Source organism: Drosophila pseudoobscura, chromosome 4 (genome assembly GCF_009870125.1).
Source record: "Drosophila pseudoobscura strain MV-25-SWS-2005 chromosome 4, UCI_Dpse_MV25, whole genome shotgun sequence".
Taxonomy (NCBI): domain Eukaryota; kingdom Metazoa; phylum Arthropoda; class Insecta; order Diptera; family Drosophilidae; genus Drosophila; species Drosophila pseudoobscura.
In genome coordinates, this window is record NC_046681.1 from 18,765,452 (window position 1) to 18,788,190 (window position 22,739).

General features: G+C 45.6%; 5 protein-coding genes across 8 annotated transcripts; 2 read left to right on the top strand and 3 right to left on the bottom strand.

The window, feature by feature from the left end:
• Positions 1 to 34: 34 nt before the first annotated feature.
• Positions 35 to 3,186, top strand: Sec5 (secretory 5). The gene is made up of 4 exons (XM_001356374.4): positions 35 to 252; positions 321 to 935; positions 996 to 2,826; positions 2,887 to 3,186. The coding sequence occupies exons 1-4, from the start codon at positions 144 to 146 to the stop codon at positions 3,023 to 3,025; spliced, it is 2,694 nt and encodes an 897-aa protein (XP_001356410.1). The 5' UTR covers positions 35 to 143; the 3' UTR covers positions 3,026 to 3,186.
• Positions 3,121 to 4,908, bottom strand: LOC4817343 (uncharacterized). Of its 2 annotated transcripts, none has more exons than XM_015180314.2 (3): positions 4,585 to 4,908; positions 4,246 to 4,520; positions 3,121 to 4,189 (listed from the first exon to the last, which is right to left on the bottom strand). In XM_015180314.2, exons 1-3 carry the CDS (start codon positions 4,661 to 4,663, stop codon positions 3,194 to 3,196), a joined length of 1,350 nt encoding a protein of 449 aa, XP_015035800.2. In that variant the 5' UTR covers positions 4,664 to 4,908; the 3' UTR covers positions 3,121 to 3,193. The 2 variants fall into 2 exon arrangements, with proteins under 2 accessions (XP_015035800.2, XP_001356411.3); XM_001356375.4 differs by having other exon boundaries at positions 4,246 to 4,517; positions 4,585 to 4,890.
• A 179-nt stretch (positions 4,909 to 5,087) lies between these two features.
• Positions 5,088 to 10,412, bottom strand: msl-2 (male-specific lethal 2). Its single transcript, XM_001356376.4, has 3 exons — positions 10,330 to 10,412; positions 6,943 to 10,220; positions 5,088 to 6,863 (listed from the first exon to the last, which is right to left on the bottom strand). The coding sequence occupies exons 2-3, from the start codon at positions 9,842 to 9,844 to the stop codon at positions 6,451 to 6,453; spliced, it is 3,315 nt and encodes a 1,104-aa protein (XP_001356412.3). The 5' UTR covers positions 9,845 to 10,220; positions 10,330 to 10,412; the 3' UTR covers positions 5,088 to 6,450.
• Positions 10,413 to 11,173: 761 nt separating this feature from the next.
• Positions 11,174 to 12,958, top strand: LOC4817148 (protein FAM151B). 2 transcript variants are annotated; one of them, XM_015180316.2, is made up of 4 exons: positions 11,174 to 11,309; positions 11,656 to 11,877; positions 11,940 to 12,184; positions 12,245 to 12,958. In XM_015180316.2, the coding sequence occupies exons 1-4, from the start codon at positions 11,243 to 11,245 to the stop codon at positions 12,803 to 12,805; spliced, it is 1,095 nt and encodes a 364-aa protein (XP_015035802.1). In that variant the 5' UTR covers positions 11,174 to 11,242; the 3' UTR covers positions 12,806 to 12,958. The 2 variants fall into 2 exon arrangements, with proteins under 2 accessions (XP_015035802.1, XP_001356413.2); XM_001356377.4 differs by lacking the exon at positions 11,174 to 11,309 and adding an exon at positions 11,399 to 11,524.
• Positions 12,959 to 13,062: 104 nt separating this feature from the next.
• On the bottom strand, positions 13,063 to 22,336 carry pes (peste). 2 transcript variants are annotated; one of them, XM_015180317.2, is made up of 5 exons: positions 21,853 to 22,336; positions 18,816 to 19,092; positions 15,361 to 15,669; positions 14,496 to 15,280; positions 13,063 to 14,433 (listed from the first exon to the last, which is right to left on the bottom strand). In XM_015180317.2, exons 2-5 carry the CDS (start codon positions 18,936 to 18,938, stop codon positions 13,974 to 13,976), a joined length of 1,677 nt encoding a protein of 558 aa, XP_015035803.1. In that variant the 5' UTR covers positions 18,939 to 19,092; positions 21,853 to 22,336; the 3' UTR covers positions 13,063 to 13,973. The 2 variants fall into 2 exon arrangements, with proteins under 2 accessions (XP_015035803.1, XP_001356414.1); XM_001356378.4 differs by lacking the exon at positions 21,853 to 22,336 and adding an exon at positions 21,629 to 21,787.
• Positions 22,337 to 22,739: the final 403 nt, after the last annotated feature.

A 22,739-nucleotide genomic window follows, 5' to 3' on the forward strand; every position in this document is an offset into this window, starting at 1 on the left:
CAGAAAACAAACAAATTGAAGCTTTGCAACACTGTCCTTAGGGGTTAGTTAACACTGAGCTACAATAAAACTTTGGAAATTTATTTCCTTTGGCGTTTTTGTTGCCAAATTTTAAGCCACTTCCACCGGTCATATAGCTCACCATGGCCCCACAACCGGTGGTAACAGGACTGTCTCCAAAAGAGGGTCCTCCTGGTACTCGCGTCATCATTCGAGGCGAATTTCTGGGCACTCGAGTGCAAGACCTAATTGGTAGGCGTAGACGGACATCGACACCACCACATCGAGCTGGTTTTATCGTAATTTTCCACTTTTTCCAGGTCTAAAGATTTGCGGCTCCGACTGTCTGCTGTCTGCGGAATGGAAATCGTCCAACAAAATTATAGCACGCACCGGCCCGGCCAAGGGAAAGGGTGACATCATAGTGACCACTCTAAGCGGCGGAGTGGGTACGTCGACAGTTCAGTTCCGTGCCTATCACGAAACCATCGGTCCGCTGAAGGAGTCTGCTGTATGGATTGAAGAGTCGCCTTCCCAAAACTTTGCCTGGGGAAGACGAACCCTGACTCAGTCGGGGCTAACGCAGGAGGATCCTCTGGGGCTATCCATCGAAGGCAATGAACAGAAGATCCCAGAAGATCTGCGAGATTTGTTTCCCGAGGCCTGTGGCGATCTATCGCAGGAGCACTTTTCGCCTTCTTGGTTCCTGCTGGAAAATCATTTGGCCACATCCTTTGAAGACCTCAAGGCAGGCTTGGCATATCTGAAGCGTAAGGTGGAGAGTCAGAAGGAGGGACAGTTGTCGTTCCTCAAATCCAACGCGGGCTCTGTCATTGACCAGCTGGACACGCTGATGAATATACGGGACAAGCTGCAAGAGGATCTCAAACTGCATGGAACAGAACCGCTGAACATTCTGGAAGCGTCCATAGAGAGTGAGAGTGAAGTGTCTCTGGCACGATTGCGATTCTAAAGCGTTCCTTTTCTCTTTTCAGACTCAATTACCGAGTCGCAGAAGATCTTCACAGATGTCTTGGTGCGTAAGGAGAAGGCAGACTCCACTCGATCCGTCTTGTTCGCTCTGTCCAGGCACAAGTTTCTCTTCTGCCTGCCTAATGCGGTGGATCGGCGAGCAAAGGCGGGCGAATATGACATAGTGGTCAATGACTACTCACGCGCCAAGAACCTGTTTGGCAAGACTGAGATTCCCATATTCCGGAAGGTGCTGGAAGAGGTCGATCAGCGTATTCTTTCCATACGGAAGCAGCTTCACGAGAAGGTGGTCAAGATGCCTCAAAGCGTGGACCAGCAGAAGAAGTTAATAAAGGCCTTGACCAGCCTGGAGCTCCAGCAGAGTGGCACGCCCATTGGAGATAAGCTGCGGAACATAGATCCTGCATGGGATGCCATTGAGGCCAGAGCCAAGTATCTGGAGGCTACTTTCCGGCAAACATTCGAGCAGCATGCCAACAAAGATGCAGCCGGCACGCCGGAGAAGTCCAAGAGTCGTGACCGTGATCGTGATCCCAGCCAGGCGCCAAGTCGTGTCAACTTTTGCGAGGAGCTCTGCGACATTGCCGCATCTCAGTTGCCGGATTTGTGGCGTCTGGGCCAGCTTTACTTCACAGGAGAGCTCCGGGGTCCCCACGATCCAAAGCCCGGTGATTTCAAGAAAATGATTCTCAACGCGATTGAGAAATTTTGCGTGTATCTGCGACTGGCCATACTCATAGCCGGTGATCAGCGTGCATTGCGCCAGTCCAGCGGCCTGAGCTGGTCGATTGGCTCCGCCTCGGCCACACATCAGTTCCTCCCGTGGATTCCTCAATGTCTTCGCTATACGAGAATTGCCTATGCCACCCTAATTGGCCTGGATTTGCCCTCCGATGCCCTGGACATCATTCAGAAACTTATCGACGAGGTCCGGCTCTTCTGTTTCTCCATCATCTTCAAACGCTCCACAGACCGTTGCAAGAAGCTGGGCAGCCAGGAGACCTGGGAGCTGGGTGTAGAAGATTATCCCGGTGCAACCATTCTGCCCGCCGCCCTGGAGGCACTTCTCGTGGAAACGCTGGATGAGGTGCAGTCGGTTTGCATGCAGCCAGAGTCCCGGGAGGGAAATCTGCTTGAGCCGCAGTCAGATGGACAACGTGAGGTGTCGCAGCGCCTGCAGGAATTTCTCTCCACCTTCAGTGCGGTTATTGAGGAGCTGGCCTTTCAGTCCCACGACGAGGAGACGCCCACGCACAACGTCTCCCAGCTGTTGGGCTTTCCCAATGCCCAGCAGCTGGACTCTGTAGCCAGTGGTGGAGCAGCGGTCACCTGGGAGCAGCGTATGCTCTGTTGCCTGGCCAATTATGCCTACTGCAACAAGAGCTTTTTCCCCCACATCGGAGACGTGTTCGTTCGCTACGGCTATCCCTTGCCGACGCTGGCTATTGAGACGTCGCGCTATACGGTGAACCAGCTGTTCACCAACCTGCTGGAGGAGTATGTGGAGCACAAGGGCGATCCGCTGGTGGGCACCATTGAGCCGTCGATGTACCTGGGTCGCTTTCAGTGGGATCACGAGATGGAGATTGGTCAGCTGCGACCCTATGCCCATGAATGCTGCGATAACCTCGTCGGCGTCTACTCGGAGATCTACAGCATCTCCCCAGCCCTGCTACGCCCCATCCTGGAGTCCATTGTTCAGACCATATCTGAGGAGCTGGCTCGCCTAATGAGCTGCGTGCAGCGCTTCAGCTTTACGGGTGCCATACAGGCCCACGTGGACATCCGCCTACTGAGGGATGCCCTCGAATGCTATGCGAATGAGACAGCCAAGTAAGTGTTTCTCTTGATTCCGATTTACCTGGCATTCATTTCAATTTGTACTTTCTACAGAAACTACTTCATGGAGGCACTGGAGGCGATCAATCCTCCGCTGAATGTCGAACAGAAGCGCAAGGCAGACGAGATCCTGGAGCGTGTGAAGCGGAATATGAGACTGCAGTTGCTCTGCTTCACCATTAAAGAGCCCTAGGGAGGAGGACATTCCACTCTACAGTCTGCACTCTACACTCTCCACTCTGCATTCAATGTAGATAGCCCTGTGCAGATTAGACTTGTGATTCCCGATTGGTCAGTTGAAAGGGATATAAATCTTTATTCAATTGCAGATATTATATTGATTTCTAAAGGAAACCGCTTTTTAAATTTTAAAATCGAAAGTAAAGTTGCTGCCTTCCGTTTCGTACTTGTGAGCCAGCTGCTTGATGGCCTGCTCCACATCGATGGTGTTGAATTTCTCCTGAACCCGCTGCTTGATGGGATTCTCGATGGCATCCATGATCTGGTAGCGCAGCAAATTGGGCACCACATTCACCGCAAACTCCATCACATAGTCCAAGGTGCCGGCGCCATCGCATCTCACTTGGATATTGCCCATGTCGAACTGGAGGTCGGTGATCTGCGGACGCTGTCGGGTGTCCAGGGACTGACTGACGCCCACAGTGGCGCGAATATGTTGCACAGTAAACTGTACGTGACCGACACGGGTCATCATGCCCAGCCCCATCTCCCATTGGCCGGCTCCAGTCACCTGCTGGGTGCCCACCTGAAACACCAGCGACACTGTCTTATTGGCCATGAGGGCCGTTATGTTGCCGACACGATAGAAGCTGGAGATGCCGTGGATCCAGGTGTGCGATAGCTGCACGCTAAACACTCCCATAGTGCGATTCATGTCCGGTAGGTGATACGGATCGTAGCCCATCTGGCGCACCACCTTACGGCCCTCAGCAATGGCGCTGTCCAAGGGCGTGATGGAGTTCGGCAGACGGCGATCTCCCATGCTCGTTTTGATCATTGTATCGATCTCGCTGCGCAGCTGCTTGTCGGCCTCCTGCAGCATAAATGGCTTCATCGCATCAAAGACAAGATTGGGGGCAGAGTTGACCATGCCCTGGAAGAGGGATCCCATGAAACCAAGGTTTTGGAAATCCATTGCCATGTCCCTGAAGGTAATGTCTATCTTGATGCGATCTGTGGTTAGGTGGCCGTCACGTTCCACAGCCAGGAAGGCCGTGGCCTCTGCATACACATTCTTAAGGATCACCGTAAAGGGTCCCTGGGCGCGTGAGATCCAGCTGGCCAGATTGTACTTGCCCTTAACCAACATCTCATCCAATTGAACGCCACCCTTAATCTGCAAAGATAAGTGTTTTACGGATTTCTCTTCGATTTAGTTTGATTTGCTCTCACCTTCATCGACTTTAGGTCCGCATCCACGGTGTCTATACGGAACTTGGACAGACCGTAGGCCTTCACCTCCTTCATATCCAGATTGCCGAAGCCCATGTTCTTCTTGACATCGGGCACGTCTATAGGATCGGGTATGGGCACACCAGGCAGGCCCAACGGATCCGACTGCTTGAAGTGTTCGAGAACCGCCTCGACCTGCGCAGCCATGCGATTCTGCGTCGCCTCAATGTTATGTTCTTCATCCGTTTCGCCTGCTTCCTGCTCGACGATAGCTGCTTCAAAGCATGGACAAAGGTCACAAGTGGCAGATGAAGCACAAGGGACAAGCACAGCACTCACCGTCGACCTCCTGGGGCTGGGTCTGTGCCTGGCACATCAGCAATCCCACGAGCAAAAACCCTATCAGTGGCTTCATCATTTCTAGATTGTCTTGAACTTTTGCTTATCAGTATCAGTCAGTGAGAAATTAAGAGGAAACGCGCCAGCCTCCACTCGGCACTCAGTACTCGGACAGCGTACTCGACTTGACTCGGGACAAACACGCACTGAGTTGTTAATCAAGAGATAATGATGAGCCAGTAGCAGCAGGCAGACAGCAGCAGCATCACAGCTTAGCTTATCTAAGGGCGACTCTCGGAACGGAGCGGAGCGGCTGATTGAACTCTGAATTGAGATTGAGTGAGTAATCTGTGAGCGACGACACCACAAATGAGCACAGAGAGCCGAGCCGAGCCGACCGGAAACGGTCTGGCACTTTGACAGATGCCGCGAGAGAGAGGTTCATCGGACTCCCTGCCTCCACTCAAAGCTGTTACCAGTCCTATTCCAAAAAGACTCATGTGTTGCTTTCATAAATATTTTACATACATATATTGGTTTCGCATATTTTGAATTTATATGTTATGCATTACATATTATATGGCTTAGTTAATATTTAGTTTCACGTGCTCAAAAAAAATTCATGCTCAAAAAAAGTTTCTTAATCTATGAAAAAAAATTGTACTTAAGCTATGAAAAAAAATGTACTTAAAATATGAAAAAAATTGCACTTAAGCTATGAAAAAAAATTGTACCTAAGCTATGAAAAAAAAGGTTTTTGTTTTGTTTTTGGGCTAACAGCAGCCGCAGTTGGAGCAAAGCATTACAATATTTTACCATTCGTTGTTCGTTGAACGAAAAAGAACATTTTTGGTGCATGTATGACTATTGCTTTGCCCTTAACTTAAAAATTTAGATCTTATTGCCAGCGGCGGCTGCCAACGATTGCTGTACAAATATTATTCATTGCTATAAGCATTACGAGATGGGAGCCTCAGAAGGATATTTCTGAGCGGCACACAAAGACCGGCCCCTAAGGCGATCTCCCTATGGGGTGCATACATATTATGTACATTTGCATCGCTTAATGCTAGATGAAATTCTGCATAGTATGGTAAGGGATTCGAACCTTACCGTATACACAAAGTTGAAAAGCACTCACAAATTGTGGCAGGAACCAAACAAATTGAGTGGATTTGCGTATTTAAAACGCTGAAACAATTGGGAGAATAAATACATTCAAATGAAAGCATTCATCCTTGCAAAATATCAAGACATGTGATACAGAGCTTGATTTGGACAGTTTACCCCTTTTGCAGGGTAAACAAAGCAGATTAAAGATATCAGGACATGTGATACAGATACAGTATACCCTTTTAGAGCTCGCGCACGCTCTAGCTTAAAGATGAGCGGAAAGCGGAACAGAACTGAAGAGGCTGCTATGAGCTTATTTAACCAGCTATCATCGGTTTCTATTAAACTATTATTGGAGTTTAAGAACTATCTCAACGCAATGTTGCATAGTATATTTTTTGCCAATTGGCGAATGTTTTGGTGGAATCGGGTGGATTGTATGAAAAATTATCTTTTTCAAGATAATCAGCCCAATTACATCGTTTCTATTTGTGTAATTACATGTTTATACAAAAACAAACATGCTTGATCGATCAAACAAAGCTGAGCTTATTTTGGCGAGCTTTCTGAGTTTTCAACTCCGCCTTCAGCTAGAATGTGGCGGCGTCCTTAGGGTAACCGTTACAGCAGATAACAAATACCTGATATCTGATACGAAACTAGACTTCACACAGTATACCCCTTGCAACGGGGTATTTACATATATACAAGAACGTGCTAAAAAAAAAGTTTTATCAATATCCCGCCCGTTTCTTATAAACCATCAGAGCCCGACATGATCTCCTCGAACAGTGAATGGGCATTGTCAGTGGCCGACAATCTGTCGCCAGCGGCAGAATTGCTAATGGCGGAGGAGCCACCACTGACCAGCTCATCAATGGTATTGCGTGGGGCAAAACCACGTAGACGAGCACTCCTTTTGATGGCAGGCTTGAATTTCTTTGCAGGCGGCTGCTCAACTGAAACGGGCTTTGGCTTTGGTTTTGGCTCGGGAGCTGGCGCTGGCGCTGGCGGAGGTGCAACATCCGCAGCCATAAGTGTAGGATGTGGCATCACGTACGCATACTGAGGAACCTTGCTTTTGGGGTCGTTATTCTGCAGCTGGACACGCAGAAAGCCAACCGTGGCAGGATCAATCGGTACGGTGCCTTGGAAGATGTTGAAACCTGAAAGACACAGCGAATGAGAGAATTAAAAGATGATCGAATCGAACCTCAATCGAACCCAAAAGGATCATAATCTTACCTTGATATTCCCCATTCTCGTTCTGAACGAGAACCAAAGGATGTTGGGACTGTTGAAGATTGCTAAGGGGCACTAAACTTATACCGCCTTGGGAACTAGCAGCCTTTTCGGCATTTACCTCCTTTGTTGCTGTTGGTGTTGCTGTTGTCTTTGCTGTTGGTGCTGGTGTTGCCTTTGCTGTTGTTGTTGCTGTTGGTGTTGCTGTTGTTGTAGACTTTTTCTCGTTCTGGGGATTGGGGAGAGATGTGGGCTCCAAGTTTTCCAATTCAAATTCTTCGTCTTCGTCATCGGAATCGAGGAAGTCCGTCTTATGCGGATTATGACAACCAACGCAGTGACAATTTGTACAAGTATTGCCGGACTTGTAACAGGGGCAGCGGGTATTGCGACAGGTCGTTTTGGGGTTGACAGCCACTCCAGAGGTTCCGCAACGGCATATGGGCTTCGGTGGCTTTTCCTTCGTCTTTCCTGCACTCCTACGAGATGACCCCGTCGTAGTAATCTTAGTAGTTGTTTTTGCGGAGGATTTAACAGACGTTTTGGTGGAAGAAAGTTTGGCAGGGACAGGGACAGGCACAGGCACAGGCACAGGATTAGAAACTGGTCCTTGAATGCGTGTCGGTGACGGAGCTTTATTTGCTTTCAATTTGAAAGGGTTCTCGGTTATGGCGCAGGAGCGCTTTGAACTAGCAGGATTAATTTCCGTGTCTTTCTTCTTGTCTCTGGTGGTGGTGGTTGGTGTGTACTCCTGGCTGGAACTCAGTTCTTCCTCTGAGGAGGTCACCTCTTCATATGACTCATTCGAGCTGGCATTCCCTTGCGATGTCGCCTGGCTGGAAGTCTCTTGCGGTGCTGAGGTTCTGGCAATCGCTTGATATAGCTCCTCGGTAAGCCTCTCCTCCTCCGAAAACTCCTCAGAGGTCCTGGCAACCTCTTCAATTATCTCCTCGACGACATCCTTCTCCTGCGATGCCTTCTTGTTGGTTGTGGCAACATCTTGATATCTCTTCTCGGCAACACTCTCCTCCTTCGACGTCTTCTTGCTGGCACTCTCTTGAGATGCGGAGGGTGTGGCAACCTCTTGATATATCTCCTCGGTAACACTCTCCTCCTTCGACGTCTTCTTGCTGGCACTCTCTTGAGATGCGGAGGGTCTGACAATCTCTTGATATATTTCCTCGGCAACACTCTCCTCCTTCGACGTCTTCTTCCTCTCACTCTCTTCAGATGCGGAGGGTCTCACAATCTCTTGATATATCTCCTCGGCAACACTCTCCTCCTTCGACGTCTTCTTGCTAGCAGTCTCTTGAGATGCGGAGGGTCTCACAATCTCCTGATATATCCCCTTGATGACACTCTGCTCCTGCGTGCCAGCCTCCTGGCTGGCACTCTCCTGGTATACCTCTTCAATGACAATCTCTTTGTATATTTCCTCGGTGACACTCTCTGCACATGTGTCCTGGCTGGCACTTTCCTGCACTACATCCTGGCTGGAAATCTCTTGAGATTTCTCCTGGTAGACACTCTCCTGAATGGTATCCTGGTGGACCATCTCTTGTGATTTCTCCTGGCTGACAATCTCCGGAATTACCAGCTGGCTGACACTCTCCAAAAATGATTCCTGGCTCACGGTCTCCAGGTATCCCTCCTCCTGGCTGACATTCTCTAGGTATGCCTCATCCTGGATGATATTCTGCAGGTATGCTGCGTCATGGCTCACATTTTCCAGACATGCCTCCTGCTGGAGCACCAACTGGCTAACGCTCGCTGGGGCTACCGCCTGGTTTTGCAGCTCCTGCTCCTGCTGGAGCACCAACTGGCTAACGCTCGCTGGAGCTACCGCCTGGTTTTGCAGCTCCTGCTCCTGATCCATATCCAGCTGGGCTATCTTTCTTTTTTGGGAGGGGAACAGCTCAACCTCAGCTGTCGTTATGGCCAACAGAGCTGGCTGTGGGGACGCTTCTATTCTCACCACTTGACCAATTTGGAGCGCTTGCGGAGGATGCGATTCGAAGGGAGTGGATGCAGCCGTGGGCATGACATAGGTCATGGCATAGCCCGTTGTGTTGTTGGGGAAGCTGGACATGGAGACTGCATCAGATAGATCCACCTGCTCCAGCTCGTTCCAGCTGTTCTCCGTGTAGCCGGCTTCAGTGCTCAGGGAGCCTTCGTTCAGAATGAACGGCGGCTGGACGGCCATTAGACCCATCCGCGACCCTGTCGGCATTAGGGGCAGCGGATGTGAAAATTGAGACTGCTCTGCGGTGGCGGCTGCCTCCATTTCAATATCCGTGATGGACAGCTGCTCGGGAAGGTTCTGCTCGTACGGCAGCTCGGGAGTTGTGGCCGCAGTGGTGGGCGGAGTCTCCGCGGGCAGAGATAAGGGAAGATTCTTCAGGAAGGGCAGATCCGGCTGTGGTAGAAATGTTTCCCGTATATCATCATAGTTGGTCCCTTCCCTGATGAACTCCTGCGTTGTCATGGGTGGCAGCCTGATGCGCGGAAACTGTGCCACATGGCTCAAATCCGGAAACTGTCCAGCTAGCTGGGTGAACATCGAAGACTGCAGCAGATGGACACAGAGCGTCTTGTAGCAGAGCAACTGTACGGCCATTAGACGGTTCTCCTCGTAGGTCTTGAAATCGGAGCAGTCTTCGCACTGCCTGCACCGCGACATCAGCCGCTTGCGTCCTCTTATGCACAGCCGGCACACATAGTGATGGCAGTGCTTCCCCTTCGGAACATATGGATCCACCAGCAGTTGGCAGCACACCACACATGACAGCAGCTGGCGCAGCTCTCCGATCCCAGCGCTCAGCTCATCCAGGCGCCGCTTGGACAGATTTACGGCCGAGCGAAGGGACAGTCTGACGACTTTCTGGTAAACAGTTTGAGCCGTCATTGTTTATAATCCGTATATATGCGAGTGCTCTGTGTGTGTGTGTGTCTGAGTCTGTGCCTGTGTGTGTTTGTTTGTTTGTGGGACTGTACAAACGCCGGGAAAATTTGTTTACACCACCACCTGAGACTCCGCTGGCCAGAGCCCGTTCAGGATTCTCTTGCGACTTCTCCCACCATCCGATTTTCCTCCGCCTCTTGGCCTGTTGCCTGCCTGCTCCCTTAATATTAAAAATGGACTGTCAATTGCCCAGCAATTTGTTGATGTTGCCTCCAGCCACACATGCTCTCGAGAATTTTCTTTTTCACAAATTTTCTATTCGATTTTCTGCAGAAGCCGTTGCTTGGTGTTTCACTTGGCTGCTGCCGTATGCTTACAACTAATATTCACGTGCCAAAAAAAAAAAAAAAAAGGTTTATGTTTATATATTCTTAAGTTTAAGTCATTTTTAAATATCACTTAAAAAAAACGTAAGAAAAAAAATTTACCCCAGCAAAACAACAACACGATGCTATTATGAAGAATAGCTATCGAAGAGATATACCTCAGAAATACACCAAAATATACCGACACATTTTTAAAATATACCGTCAAAATATACCGCTACAAAATTTAACAAAACAGTATTTTTCGTTATTTGAGATAAGTGTTAATATAATATATTATTGTTTTCCTGTATATAATATAGTCTGAATAATATAACAAATGTTGTCGTTTACACTTATCACTGCATTCCTTTTCGTCAGTGTCATTTTCCTTGCCATTTTGGTACTGTTTCTTATGATAAAATTCAAATATATTTAAGTCCGATATTGAATATAACGTAACACACCCAAATATTGATCATATATACCCAAAAATGTATATTCTGTCGAACAACTCTATTACGAACAAAGATTTCTATAGAAAATATACCCAAAAGTATAAAATATACCGTAAATGGTCACTCTGCCAAGGATTTTTTGTACTAACGATAGATTAATAATACCAACATATACCGATAAACCGTAATATACCTTCAAGTCAATGCATGAATACCTAACGCATCGAAGGAAATACCAAGAGCAAAATGCCATAAATACCATAAAGGAGAGTTGCCAAGACATTTAAAAGTGGCGATTTTTAAATATTAAATATTTTATATATTATGAACATAAAAACATTTCCCCCTGAATATATATACAATTAACGGTTTTCACCTTTAACGAACCTAGGTGGATTAGATTATAGCACTTGAGGAACAATTATCAGGCATAGTTCGCAATCAATTCCAATCAAATGATCCCCAGATAAGCTGAAAACTAAATTTAGTTACCTTTATCGTCTTGTTAGTTAGTTCTTCATTGATTTCCAAGGGTAGTGCTATTCTGCATATTCCTCGGCCGGTGATTAAAAGCTAAAATGTTATTCAAGTCCATTGCCGCCGCTCTAGACCAGAGTTCATTGTCGGTGTTATGCCTGCTGCTTGGTAATGCAATTCGCATTTTGAATTTCAATCATTCGCCCGCCCATTCATTTTCTGTCCAGATTTTCTTTCTGGCGTCTGCGCTTTGTTTCTTCTGTATCTCTGTGGGTAGGGTACAGCAGTGTTCAGTTCCAGATACCATCCAATCCATTAAACAATTACATATCCCATTTGTGTCAGTCTGCGTGTGTGCGATTATTGAATTGTACAAAAAGAAGGTAAGGAGGAAACGAATCGCATGCTTATCTATGAACTCTTTGCGCTTCCCCCCATTTTCCATTGCTCTTCAATTATTGAATATTTAATTCCATTCGCTTTTCGTTGTTTTTCCTCCATGGAACACCTGAAGCGCTCGTGTCCAAAATCAATGGCGCGGCTCTGAATGCCAGCCATTATCAGTACTATCGTGTGGAGGGACTGGAGGGAACACAAGTTGCCGATCTGCCTCTTGGTATAGTGGTGCTGCAGGATCAGGACATGGGCAAGACCATAATCAGGGCGGCCAATCTGACCGCCATCCGATGGGCTCATGCGGTCAACAGTCAGCAGTTGCTCGACGAGGCCTTGGCTGGTGAGAGCCCACATTGTTTGTGAAGTGTGTACTTTTATCGTGACGTTAGCAACTCTTCAAAGGTGACATTGAGTTCATTGAGGCGGACATTGTGCTGGGAAAGCTTTCCGGCGGCGACGGCGACGATATGCCCGTGATGGCTCATCCGCCGGCAAATGTCTCCGACTTGACGTTACAGGCATTCCTGAATCAGATCAAAGACTTTAACGACCTTCACGAGGGCAACGAGAAGGGAGTCAAGCTGGATTTCAAGTCCATAGATGTGTTCGAGGGCTCCTTGGACATCCTCGACGCGACCATACCAAGTGTAAGCTAAGGGAATCATTTCATCTGACAATTATTAGCAATCAAATGATCTCTTCTGCAGATGTCCTATCCCATTTGGATCAATGCTGACATTATCAGTGGCCCCGTGGACCAGAACAAGACCGTGCCCGTAGATCCGAATCGGTTCTTTGCCGGTTGCATGCGGTACAAGCAGGCAGTCCTCTCCATCGGATGGACCACCAACTGGGGAGCCGAATTCCGCGAGGGCGAATACACTAAAGATCAGTGCGACGCAATGGTCGAGACGCTCGCCTTCAACAATGTGCTGTCCACGGGCCAGGGCATTACCTTTCCGGTCCGTGCGGGCATAGCGGCCAATAGCGAAGAGCAACTCCACAAACTGGTGGCCGCTGTCAACGAAACCAACGAGAGCACACTGACCATCTGGTCCTCCGACGGTGACTACGTGGATATAGAAAAGCTGCGTAAGCTTATATTCGGCTTTGGTGTGGAGCGTGTCTACTTGGATGTGCCCGAGGAGCTGGCCGCCAAACTGGACCTGGGCAATGCTGGCAACGGTGCGGGCACCTTCAATTCTCTGGTTAGCTTCAGCTTCATCAGCCTCTGCTTTTATGCATTTTCCAGTTGGTTAAAGCAGTAGTTACAGTGTAGATTAAAATAAGATTTTTAGATTTGTCACAAGTTATTAATAATAAAATGAAGCTGAGGAGGAATACTATTATTAATATATACCTTATGTGAACAGCGATTATGACATTAAGGATATATTCAATAAATCCAACAAGCGATCGCACAGCTGTGTCTACACACGGCGTGTATTTTGTTATTGGATACTCGGGCTCAAGCCGTCTCAAACGGCAAGGCACCGGTTGTCGAAGAATCAATCAACTATAGGCGTATCTTTTTTTGGTTTTATTCTTTTCTTTAAATTCAAAATGTATCTTAAGGAATTTTTGGAAATATTTCCTGGGTTCACAGCTGAGCAATAGGCTAACTAACTTATGTCCGACTTTACACTGATTTACATATGTACATATGGGGGATATCCGAAATGTTTGAACTATTAGGATAGGATATGTATGTTTATATTTATGTGCATGTGTGTGTGTAGTGTACAAGATATAAAAAAGACTTCCTATCTACAGGGATCAATCACATTGATTGAAATGTCTTGGGATCGCAGTGCAGCATAATAGTTGCCGAGCTCGTATTTCTGTTCAATTGATTGATCATCAATGATCAATCATAATTGATATCACTTCATCTCAAGTTGCATAAAAACTAGAATATCGCTTTAAAAATACGAAAAATAATTAATGATATTATCATATAAATATAAATACTTTGGGCGTGCGCAGTGTTACAACTTCAACAAATCGGGGCATAGGTGAAGATCATGGGGCGGGTGCGGGGCCACTTAACAACTCCCTTTATTTACAATTTAGTTTAGTTTAGTTTAAGCTAATAAAATAGTTAATGACTTTTGTTTGGGTTCTCTGCTTCTCTTTTCTTTTTGGCACTAAAATAAATAATCTTATTAATCTCTCTCTCGCGCTATCCGGCGGAAAGCACAGATATGTTGAGGGAACTCCTAATGCGGACGTAGATGGGATGTATGTGCGACGGATGTGATGCGATATGAAGGAAGGGGCCAGGCGCCACTTGTGGTACGGTGGCGTGGCTTGGCTAAGGCAAAATGGCTTTATCATCAGTTTATACTCTTCTAAGCTACGATACGATGATGAAAATGAGTCTTGGATCATGCTTGATGGTGGCATCGCCGGGAATGCGTGAGTTGAATCGATGTATTATCTAACTATCACATCGGGAGACGTTTCATTGATCAGTCGCTCCCTTGGAGAGTTCTCGCTGCCGCTGCTGCTGTCCTGTTGCTCCTGCAGCCCAGAGTCTCGCCTATAGTCCAGCAGACGGACTCCGACACGTTCGTTGCCCCCAGCGTTCGTGTTGTGGCGGAACAACTGGGACACGGGCAATGTGGCTGCCGCCGGATTTACGCCAAAGGTGGTGAGCGGCCGCAAGGCATTAGCCTTGGCCTTGGGATCACTGTGACAGAATTGAGTCACCTGTCGCGTGGGGTACCAGCAGGTGCAGATGAGACCGCCCGCCAACAGTATACCAGTCACAATCTGTCCGAGCAGGACAATGAGCGGCACCAGCGCTATATCGGCGGCAATCTCCTCCGTAACGCGAACCCTCTCCTCGCACCACATCATGGGAAGCATGACGCTTGGTACTTTATCGTAGATACTGCAAAAAGTAATCGAATTAGTTGCGATTATCATCCACAGAAAAGTTTTAGTGACTCATACTCTATTCCCTTGACAGGCTCCATGTAGTAGTTGGCCTGGAAGCCGCCGCCCACATCCATGGGGACACCGGCATTCGGCTCCAGCGTCATGAAGAACTCATGCTTTTCCTTCTCCGGCTTCAGGCCCTCCACCGCTTCCACATAGCTGGGATCGCCCTTGTAGAAATGTGGGAACGACATAAACACCGAGGCATTGAAGGAGCAGGGTCCAATATCGATGACGCCAATGGGCCGGCACTTGCCGCCGACGCAATAACAGCTCGTGTCCGTATAGAGGGTGCCATTGTCGACGGCGTGCTCGGTGCCACTGTATTTGTAGGCGGTAATCCCATGAACTGTCACCGTTTCCGTGTAGTCCAAGGGCACGGCACGACACATTTTCGGCATGTACATGTACACGCTGTCGTTGGTGCTCAAATTGGGGGGAAAGAACTCTCCCATTGAGCCCCTGACTTGACCACAGACGCCCGGAAAGGCGCCCGTATGCGTTAGATTGTTCCACGTGTAGATCTGTCCCATCTTCGAGATATCATCGGCACCCGTGAACATGTTTATATCGCCATCGAACTCGGAGCTGCCATTTCGTGGATACTGAAAACCAATACGGGTATATGGCACATCGTCCGGCCGAATAATCTTTCCCAAACTGATGAACGGATGCTCGAAGCCCTTGAAGAGCCACTCATCGGCCGACCGCGTTATGGTGATTCGCTGGTCATACATTCTGATGGCCATATTGACACTGACTCTGCCCAGCCATGAGTCGGCTGCTCGTCTAGCCGCTGACTGAAGGAGTAGCAAAAAAAGGGTGAAAAGCAATCCATTAGTTTCAGGGTTTAGCGATTGATGGTGGTCCACACACTTACATGCGCTACGGAATTCACTTGCGTGACAACATCCGTGAGACTGCCTTTGCTGCCATCGGCATCAAAGTAGAAGACAGACTTCTTGCGGAACGACACGGAAGCGTTTTGATTGTGCCAGGCAATGTTCACTTTGTCGGGCTTCTCCCGAAACCGATAGGGTCCCAACTGCTGGAAGTGTGGCTTCTTGCCAGAACCCACATAAAAGTCCTCCGGATTTGTCCAATTGAAAATGTAAACATCGAAGTACAGTGGCAGCGGTGAGATCTTCCAGCCCTCGAAAGATCGTGAGGTGGGACTGAGAGCCATTTCCTTGAAGATCAATATGGGATAAATAGTAATTAGTAATTCATATAAAAATACATATTCAATTCAATTCAATGATAGGACGCACGATTTACATAATTTGTTTGTTTTAATTGAGGATAACTGGTTGTTGGAACGGGCATTGCAATTACGAGATACTTCTACGAATCAATTCATTCAATTCTCGCATTCAATCGACATTCAAAAAGATCGATCAAAGTTCATCATAGATCTGGGCAATTGGTCTCCTCCCGGGTCCCATAATTGGCATCGAACATTGCCAAACACTGAAAGGTTTCGTCGTTTCGGAAACAGTCCGTATCGGAATTATAAGCTCAAACAATGCAGGAAAGCTTATCGCCCATTAACAATAACAATAACTAGGCGACAAGAAGAGCTAATGATTCGTAGGTAATCGAGATAAGTCGTAAGTAATCGAGATAAATCGTAAGTAATCGAGAAAACTCGTATGTAATCCGGAAAACTCGTAGTCAATCGAGACAAACCAAATTCTAACAAAACGACAATGAAAGCTGATTAGTTCTGATTAATTCGAACGTAATCTGCTGTATTCATCTTGAGAAAACTCTCAAACCTACTGGGAAATCAATCAGTACAGTCGCCGCTTATTTGCCATATAACCCTTTATAGTTCTGAAAACTGTTAGTACCAATGAATTTATTCCAAGTATTATTTCAGTTCAAGATCTGATAGTATTTTTTTCTTATTTATTTTAAACGCCCAGTAATCGGGGCCCCTTGAAATCGTTCCTAGAATAACTTCATACAACAATCGGAGGAAACGTATAAGGAAAAAATAGTCAAGAGCGTGTTCGATCGATCGGTGAAATGGTTATGAATATGGTTATGAAGAAATAACTTTTTGTGGGTTTTTATATAACTCAACCTTGAGGTCGTGACTTTGATACCCATTCTCTTGGGGGAACCTTCGTAAATAAAGGGTGGATCTATGACATGATTGATGATGAACCATTAGCACCATTTTTTGTTTGCAAAGTTGTACAATATTTCAACCAAAAATTGTATTACATAGCTATGGAACTTGTTCATTACAATAAACAATTACTTGTGGCCAGTAGTCTCTGTTCGTGTCATCCGTTCGCTTAGGGGAACTTTTGTGCCACTTATCGACGTCATTCCAAGAATGCATTTCACTCGTTTAATTTGTAAGCTTCTCAGATCATAGAAAAGGCAGGTGGTTCATCGGGTCGATGGGTGCTTCAGCTTCTTATCAGCCATCAATCATTGTAAACACCAGACATAACGATCGCCACGATCGCAGACCAGACCAAAGTCGCCATTTTTGTTATGTCCAGAACTTTATAATCTTTATAATTGGAAATGCGACTAGACCTACTAGACGGCTGAAACAGCTGGAATTGGAGCCTGCCGGAAATGACTAACTGATAAAAAGAAACTTGAGTGTGTTTTCTATTTCCCTAATCCAAAGAGAGAGATATTACATATGAATGTAAATCCATCCATCTATCTATCTAGCTATCTACCTATCTATTCAGGTGTCTGGGAGTGGCACGACTACTCGTATCATCGCCAAACAGGTGTTCAGTTAAGGGCAGCACACCTGCAGGGCTGTCCCCCCGACAATACAATGTGGGTTACATGCTAGGTCTGGGACTTTGGCTGGTTTAAGGCCTTTTATGAATGTTTCGCCATACATGAGAGGGTGAAGAGCGTTGTCTAATCGAACGCCCCATGGCTATCGCTGAATGAGGTATTTTTTCAGGTTTTTTCACCCAGATAAGATATTACTAGCCCGCCGCCCCCGTTCCCATTCGCATTGCAATTCCTCGGTTAAGATCCGCGAAGGTAGTTTCATGGCAAATGGCGACCATTTCCGCCTGCCTGTTCTGGCTTCACAGATCGTCAACATAATGGGTAACTTCGGATGAATGACCTTGCAGGCCGCAGCTGTAGCCGTGATTCATAATTTCCGATTCCAGATGGGGGCGCTTTTATTCGATTAGGCCCCGCAATCAATTATTCAGTGACTATTATTAGTCAGTGTTTGTTCCAAAAATGAGTAATAATAAAATGGAGGGTAGAAAGAAAAAGGGGCAGCTAAAAATACATCTACCTACAGTATAAGGCGCTTTCTAAACCGTTTTCTTAATGTTATTTAATGAGTTTATGCTCAAGGTAAAGTAGAGCTAACAGGATCGGAGAATCTTATTTTTTGGCTTTAAATGTAAAATGAAAATAACTTGGAATACTCGTAAAGTCGCAAACTGCCTAATGAAGTACTTAATGAAGAACATAAACGTAAACGTAAAACCACATTTAATGTCCTCTGAAAATGTCAAATGTAACTGGCCTCATATAAACAAGATTCTATCTGTCAGATAGCGATCATTTTGTTAAAAGGTAGTGAGAAAAGATAAGCAAATTATCTGTTGATTGGATACCGATTCAGTCTGGACTTGAAGCATATTCTATGCAAAATGCACCAAAAAATCATTTTGCATACAAAACTGATCATTTTCAAGACCTGCCTCTCAAAAAGACAGGTTTCTCTCAAGTTGTTTTAAAATAATCAAAGCCTGTAAGCGATCCAACAGAAGGCCAATGCCGCAGCCTCTCTCTCACATCTAATGACTCAACAGTCGCATCCATACGCTAATCAGAAATACATACATATATGTATACACAAATATGGGTATACTACAGCGGTATATAAAATATATATTATAAATGTACATACAATGTATGCATGTACAATTTTATACCTAATGGGATCGTAAGCGAACTTTTGCCAAACCATTTTTGATACGAAATGATCGAATGTAAGCCGTATCTTATCTCCAGAGTTGATTTTATTCTTGAACACCTGGTTCGGGTGATCAATTTTCGGACTGTCTTTTCATTTTTGGTCTTGGACAAAGACCTTAATTGGCTTCAATCAAAAGACAAAGTTCTTTCTGGTGAAACGTTCCCATTTGTATGTAAATGAAGGTCTACAAGGTTGGGCGGGGTCCTGACCTTTGAGCGGTTTGCCAATTTGCCGGTTCGCAAAACTTGACTCGCTCGAAGGGACTGAAGTGATGAGAATGGGAATGGGAATGGGCATAGAAATGGATGGTGATAAGATAAGACTCTATATAGAGGCACACTCACCTTGCCGCGCATGCGTGTAAACATCTCGATCCAGTGGCGGAATAGATAAATGCCGCCGGCAATGGAACAGATCCCCAGCACGATGATGCCCAAACGGACACAGTAACGCAGATGTGATGTCATATTGTTCTTCTAGATCCAATTCCGATATGGTAGTGACAGTTGTAGTGGTTATGGTTTATTATACAGTTATATTGCTGCAGCTCCTCGGTTGAGCCTGCTCCACTCCGAACGATCTCTTACACGGCACTGAGTCCAAGTGGGAACCTGCCTACCTCTGTTTGGCGTCCGTCGTTGCGAATAACAGAGAGAGGGCGAATATATGAAAAGAGAACATTTGTTAGTACAGGCGGGCTTATCTATATCTATGGGTCTTATCAGCAAACGCACACACACGCACACACACATGTGCACCATATAGGGGGCAGCGGGCTCGCCACCCGATTACAGGGAAAGAGAGCGGGCCAAAGAGAAAGAGAGTATATGTTAATCACGCGCCGTAGCGCGATCGTCTACAACTTTGTAGTACTGCTGCGTAATTATATACATTTTGTGTGTGGTATGTCTAATTGTAATGAAATGTTCGTTTGGCACTGGGGGTACACGTTTTTGTGGTCAAGTCAAATCTCCAATGTACATACATGCATATGCATACATGCACATAGCGTACATATGTACATACATAATAGATTCGTCGAAATGTGATACGAGGGAATACATAAACTGCGGTTTTAAGGGGGGTTGCTTAACGGTTTGGGAACCGGTTCAAAGGCTTCACTCTTAAGTGTTCCGTCAGTTGGCTGTTCACGGAACACCCCCTAAATAGCAATTCTAGCCATAATTTAATACCTATTGCACCATCTATAACTACTTAAAGTCAGCCAAAATACAAACGTTCTAAAACAGCGGGTGCGCACGTACTTGTACTTGTGGCAAACTGCTCCTATCGCTCCCACACTGAAGCTCGAGTCGAGACGCATGACCTCGCGGTAGGCCGAATTCTAAGTATTATTCATCAGTATCCTGTTTGATGATTGCTTTTAATAAAAATAAAGATGAATCAATAGCAGTTATCAACCAGTTATCCAACCATTCACTGGAAAGTTAAACAACTACAAGAGGGGTCGGCAAGGCCCTTTCTTACTCATGTCCATAGGAAAGTAACAGTGATCGGTGCCCAATACAATAACAATTTTTGTTGCATTTTGCCTGCTGCCTGCGGACACAAACGCACTGCAATGTGTGCGTGCCGACCGCTGGACTACATTGGTATGTTATCCAATATGACCCCTGTTATGTCTCTGTTAAGTTAATACTGTACAATACTCTACTGACAAAACATATACCACTGCATTAACAGTAGCGTGTACCGTTTGATGAATCCAGTTGGTACCATTTTCTGCTTTCAGTTACTGCTTATCTATCCACCTATTCTTAACGTTTAAATCTACATACATACATAGGTATATATGTACATGGTTATGTACCATACACTCAAAGACAATTAGCTCAGCATAATCACTCATCGTTAACATTCGTCTGTTAGAATTGTGATGCCCGCACATGACCCTGCTATGTGCTACTATGCCACTATGTTGGTAAAAGCTGTTCTAGATACCGACAAAAAAACACCACAGCGCATTGAAAACTGTTCCCGTTTATATGAACTCCCGTTTTCTGACTCTAATTTTTCTGGATTTCTCGAGTTCTCAAAAACTCCAGCTACTACGATTGTCTGAATCACACACATTCCGCGCACTTATTGTTTTCGCGTATTGGCTTGAAACTCAAAACCCGTTCACGTTCACCTTTTCCATACCCTGTCACAACCATAAATGAATGTTGCGTGCGGACTGCGCAAGGGTCGCTCTGTGGGTGGGGGAACTGTTTACACTTCTTGTAGTGCTGGTTGTCCATGGCAACCGATGAGCACGAGGTATATTATGTATAAGGTAAGGCAGATGGGCAAAACTCTGCATCCTCCTTCATCCGGATGGATGGATGCTGATTTATATATGTAAATGGCAAACACAAGAAAACATCTGTATTTCTGTTTATATAAAAACACACAAGTGAATACATAAATATGTACACATGTAAATATTTATGTACATTCTTGCTTATGTTGACGCTCCCGCCGCGACCTTCTAGTTAATATACCTCGCCCCTGGCTATGACTGCAGCGCTACTATTACTGTTATTGGCAATATTTAAACAATTTCAATGCAATACCAATCACACCCTGGCACGTACATACGATACGATTTATTTTGTTATTAATGCACACGTAGCGAGGTCGGAAAACAACAACTAACATTATGAAAACTCGTTTACGTTTACGCGGTTTTTCCTCACCTACGCCCAGTTTATTTTTATCTCCCAAACACACACGCACACATGCACACAAACACGCCACGCCTCACAGTCAAATGTACTGCTCTTGCGCTCTTTTAACTCCAGCAACAGAGATTATGGAGATTTCACATAGTGCCAATTCATTTGGCCAAACATTAATCACGCGAATTAGCACTGGCGTGTCGTGGTCTAAGCAATTGTTATACTCATCGAGTTTTTATTCACAATTATTTGAGAACATTAGCAATATCCTTGAACTCTACCCGTCACTTCCGCAACCTGTTGACAATATATTCCTATTTATTGTACTCTTTGCTCTTGTGGCCTAAAAATAGACACAGGCCGCAGTGCAATGTGCCAAAAAGAACCGCAAAAACAGAGAAAAACAACAAAGAATGTCCCGAACTGAGGCTGGCTCTGCTTCTTGCTTGGGTAATTTACATATTCTGTTAACTCACTCGTTGTCGCGCGGTGAATCAGTATATTGGAATGCTTCACAGATAGCAAAAACTTCACAAAAAACTCTACACAATTATGTTTATTTAACAATTTTATCTTAAAAGGAAGCAGAGCAACGAGCAACGCGGCACGTTTAACTCTCTTGCGTCTGCGTCTCTCTCCCTCTTTTTCTCACTCTCACTCTCTCACCAAATGCGTTGGGTGTTTTTCATATTTATCTTACATTTTCTTGTAGATCTTCGTTGCTCCTCTAACACTTGGCTTTCTTTACTACGCGCTGCCTTTTTTCCAATTCCACTTTAGGTGCAAATTTATTCCAATCACTTGTTTTGTTTTGCTTCACTTGGATGACAGATTTTTCTTTCGTTTTAATACTTTTGAATTGATATAAATTTCTAATTGCAGTTGTTGTGTAAATATGCAGCGAAACATAGACATAGACGGCGGCGACGCAAGTGTCTAAAAACGCTTCATTGCTCGCGCTCTTTGGGATTTATTTTCTTTTTCTTATTTCTCTCTGTTCTGTCTAGTTGCCATCTCACTTGCACTTGCACCAACATGTGTACATATGTATTTAATCAGCGACGCACCGTTAAGTCAACGCTCTGATCTTGAACTAACACGTCTCGATCCGTTCACTTCGGGTGGATTTTTGGTCTGTGCGGCGCTGCGCCTGCTCTGCGACTAAATTAAGTATTTTTTAAAAGTCGCCAAGCAACTCAGCAACCAGCAATTATTTATTCTTCATTAAAAACCTATGGCGAGTCGGCTGGTCTGACTTTTGTATGCCCTTTTTTTAGATTAAATCTCTTTTTATATGTTAATTTCAATTTACACTAGTAAAGACACTCGGTTATTTAGTTTTAATTTTGTTGAAACTCTTGTATTTTATAAGAGATGGGGTAAGGAACAAATGTGCTGCGCATTGTAGGGTGTTCACATAGCGTCGAAAATGATCATAATGATCATGATCATGCTCTCTCTCACTCTCACGTGCTCTCAGTTTCTGACTCGAATGGCGCACGAGAGAGAGAGCGTGTGAGTATATGTATGTATATACTTATGCTCTGCATGTGCGTATGAGTACATTAGTTTTATTGATAAGAGTTT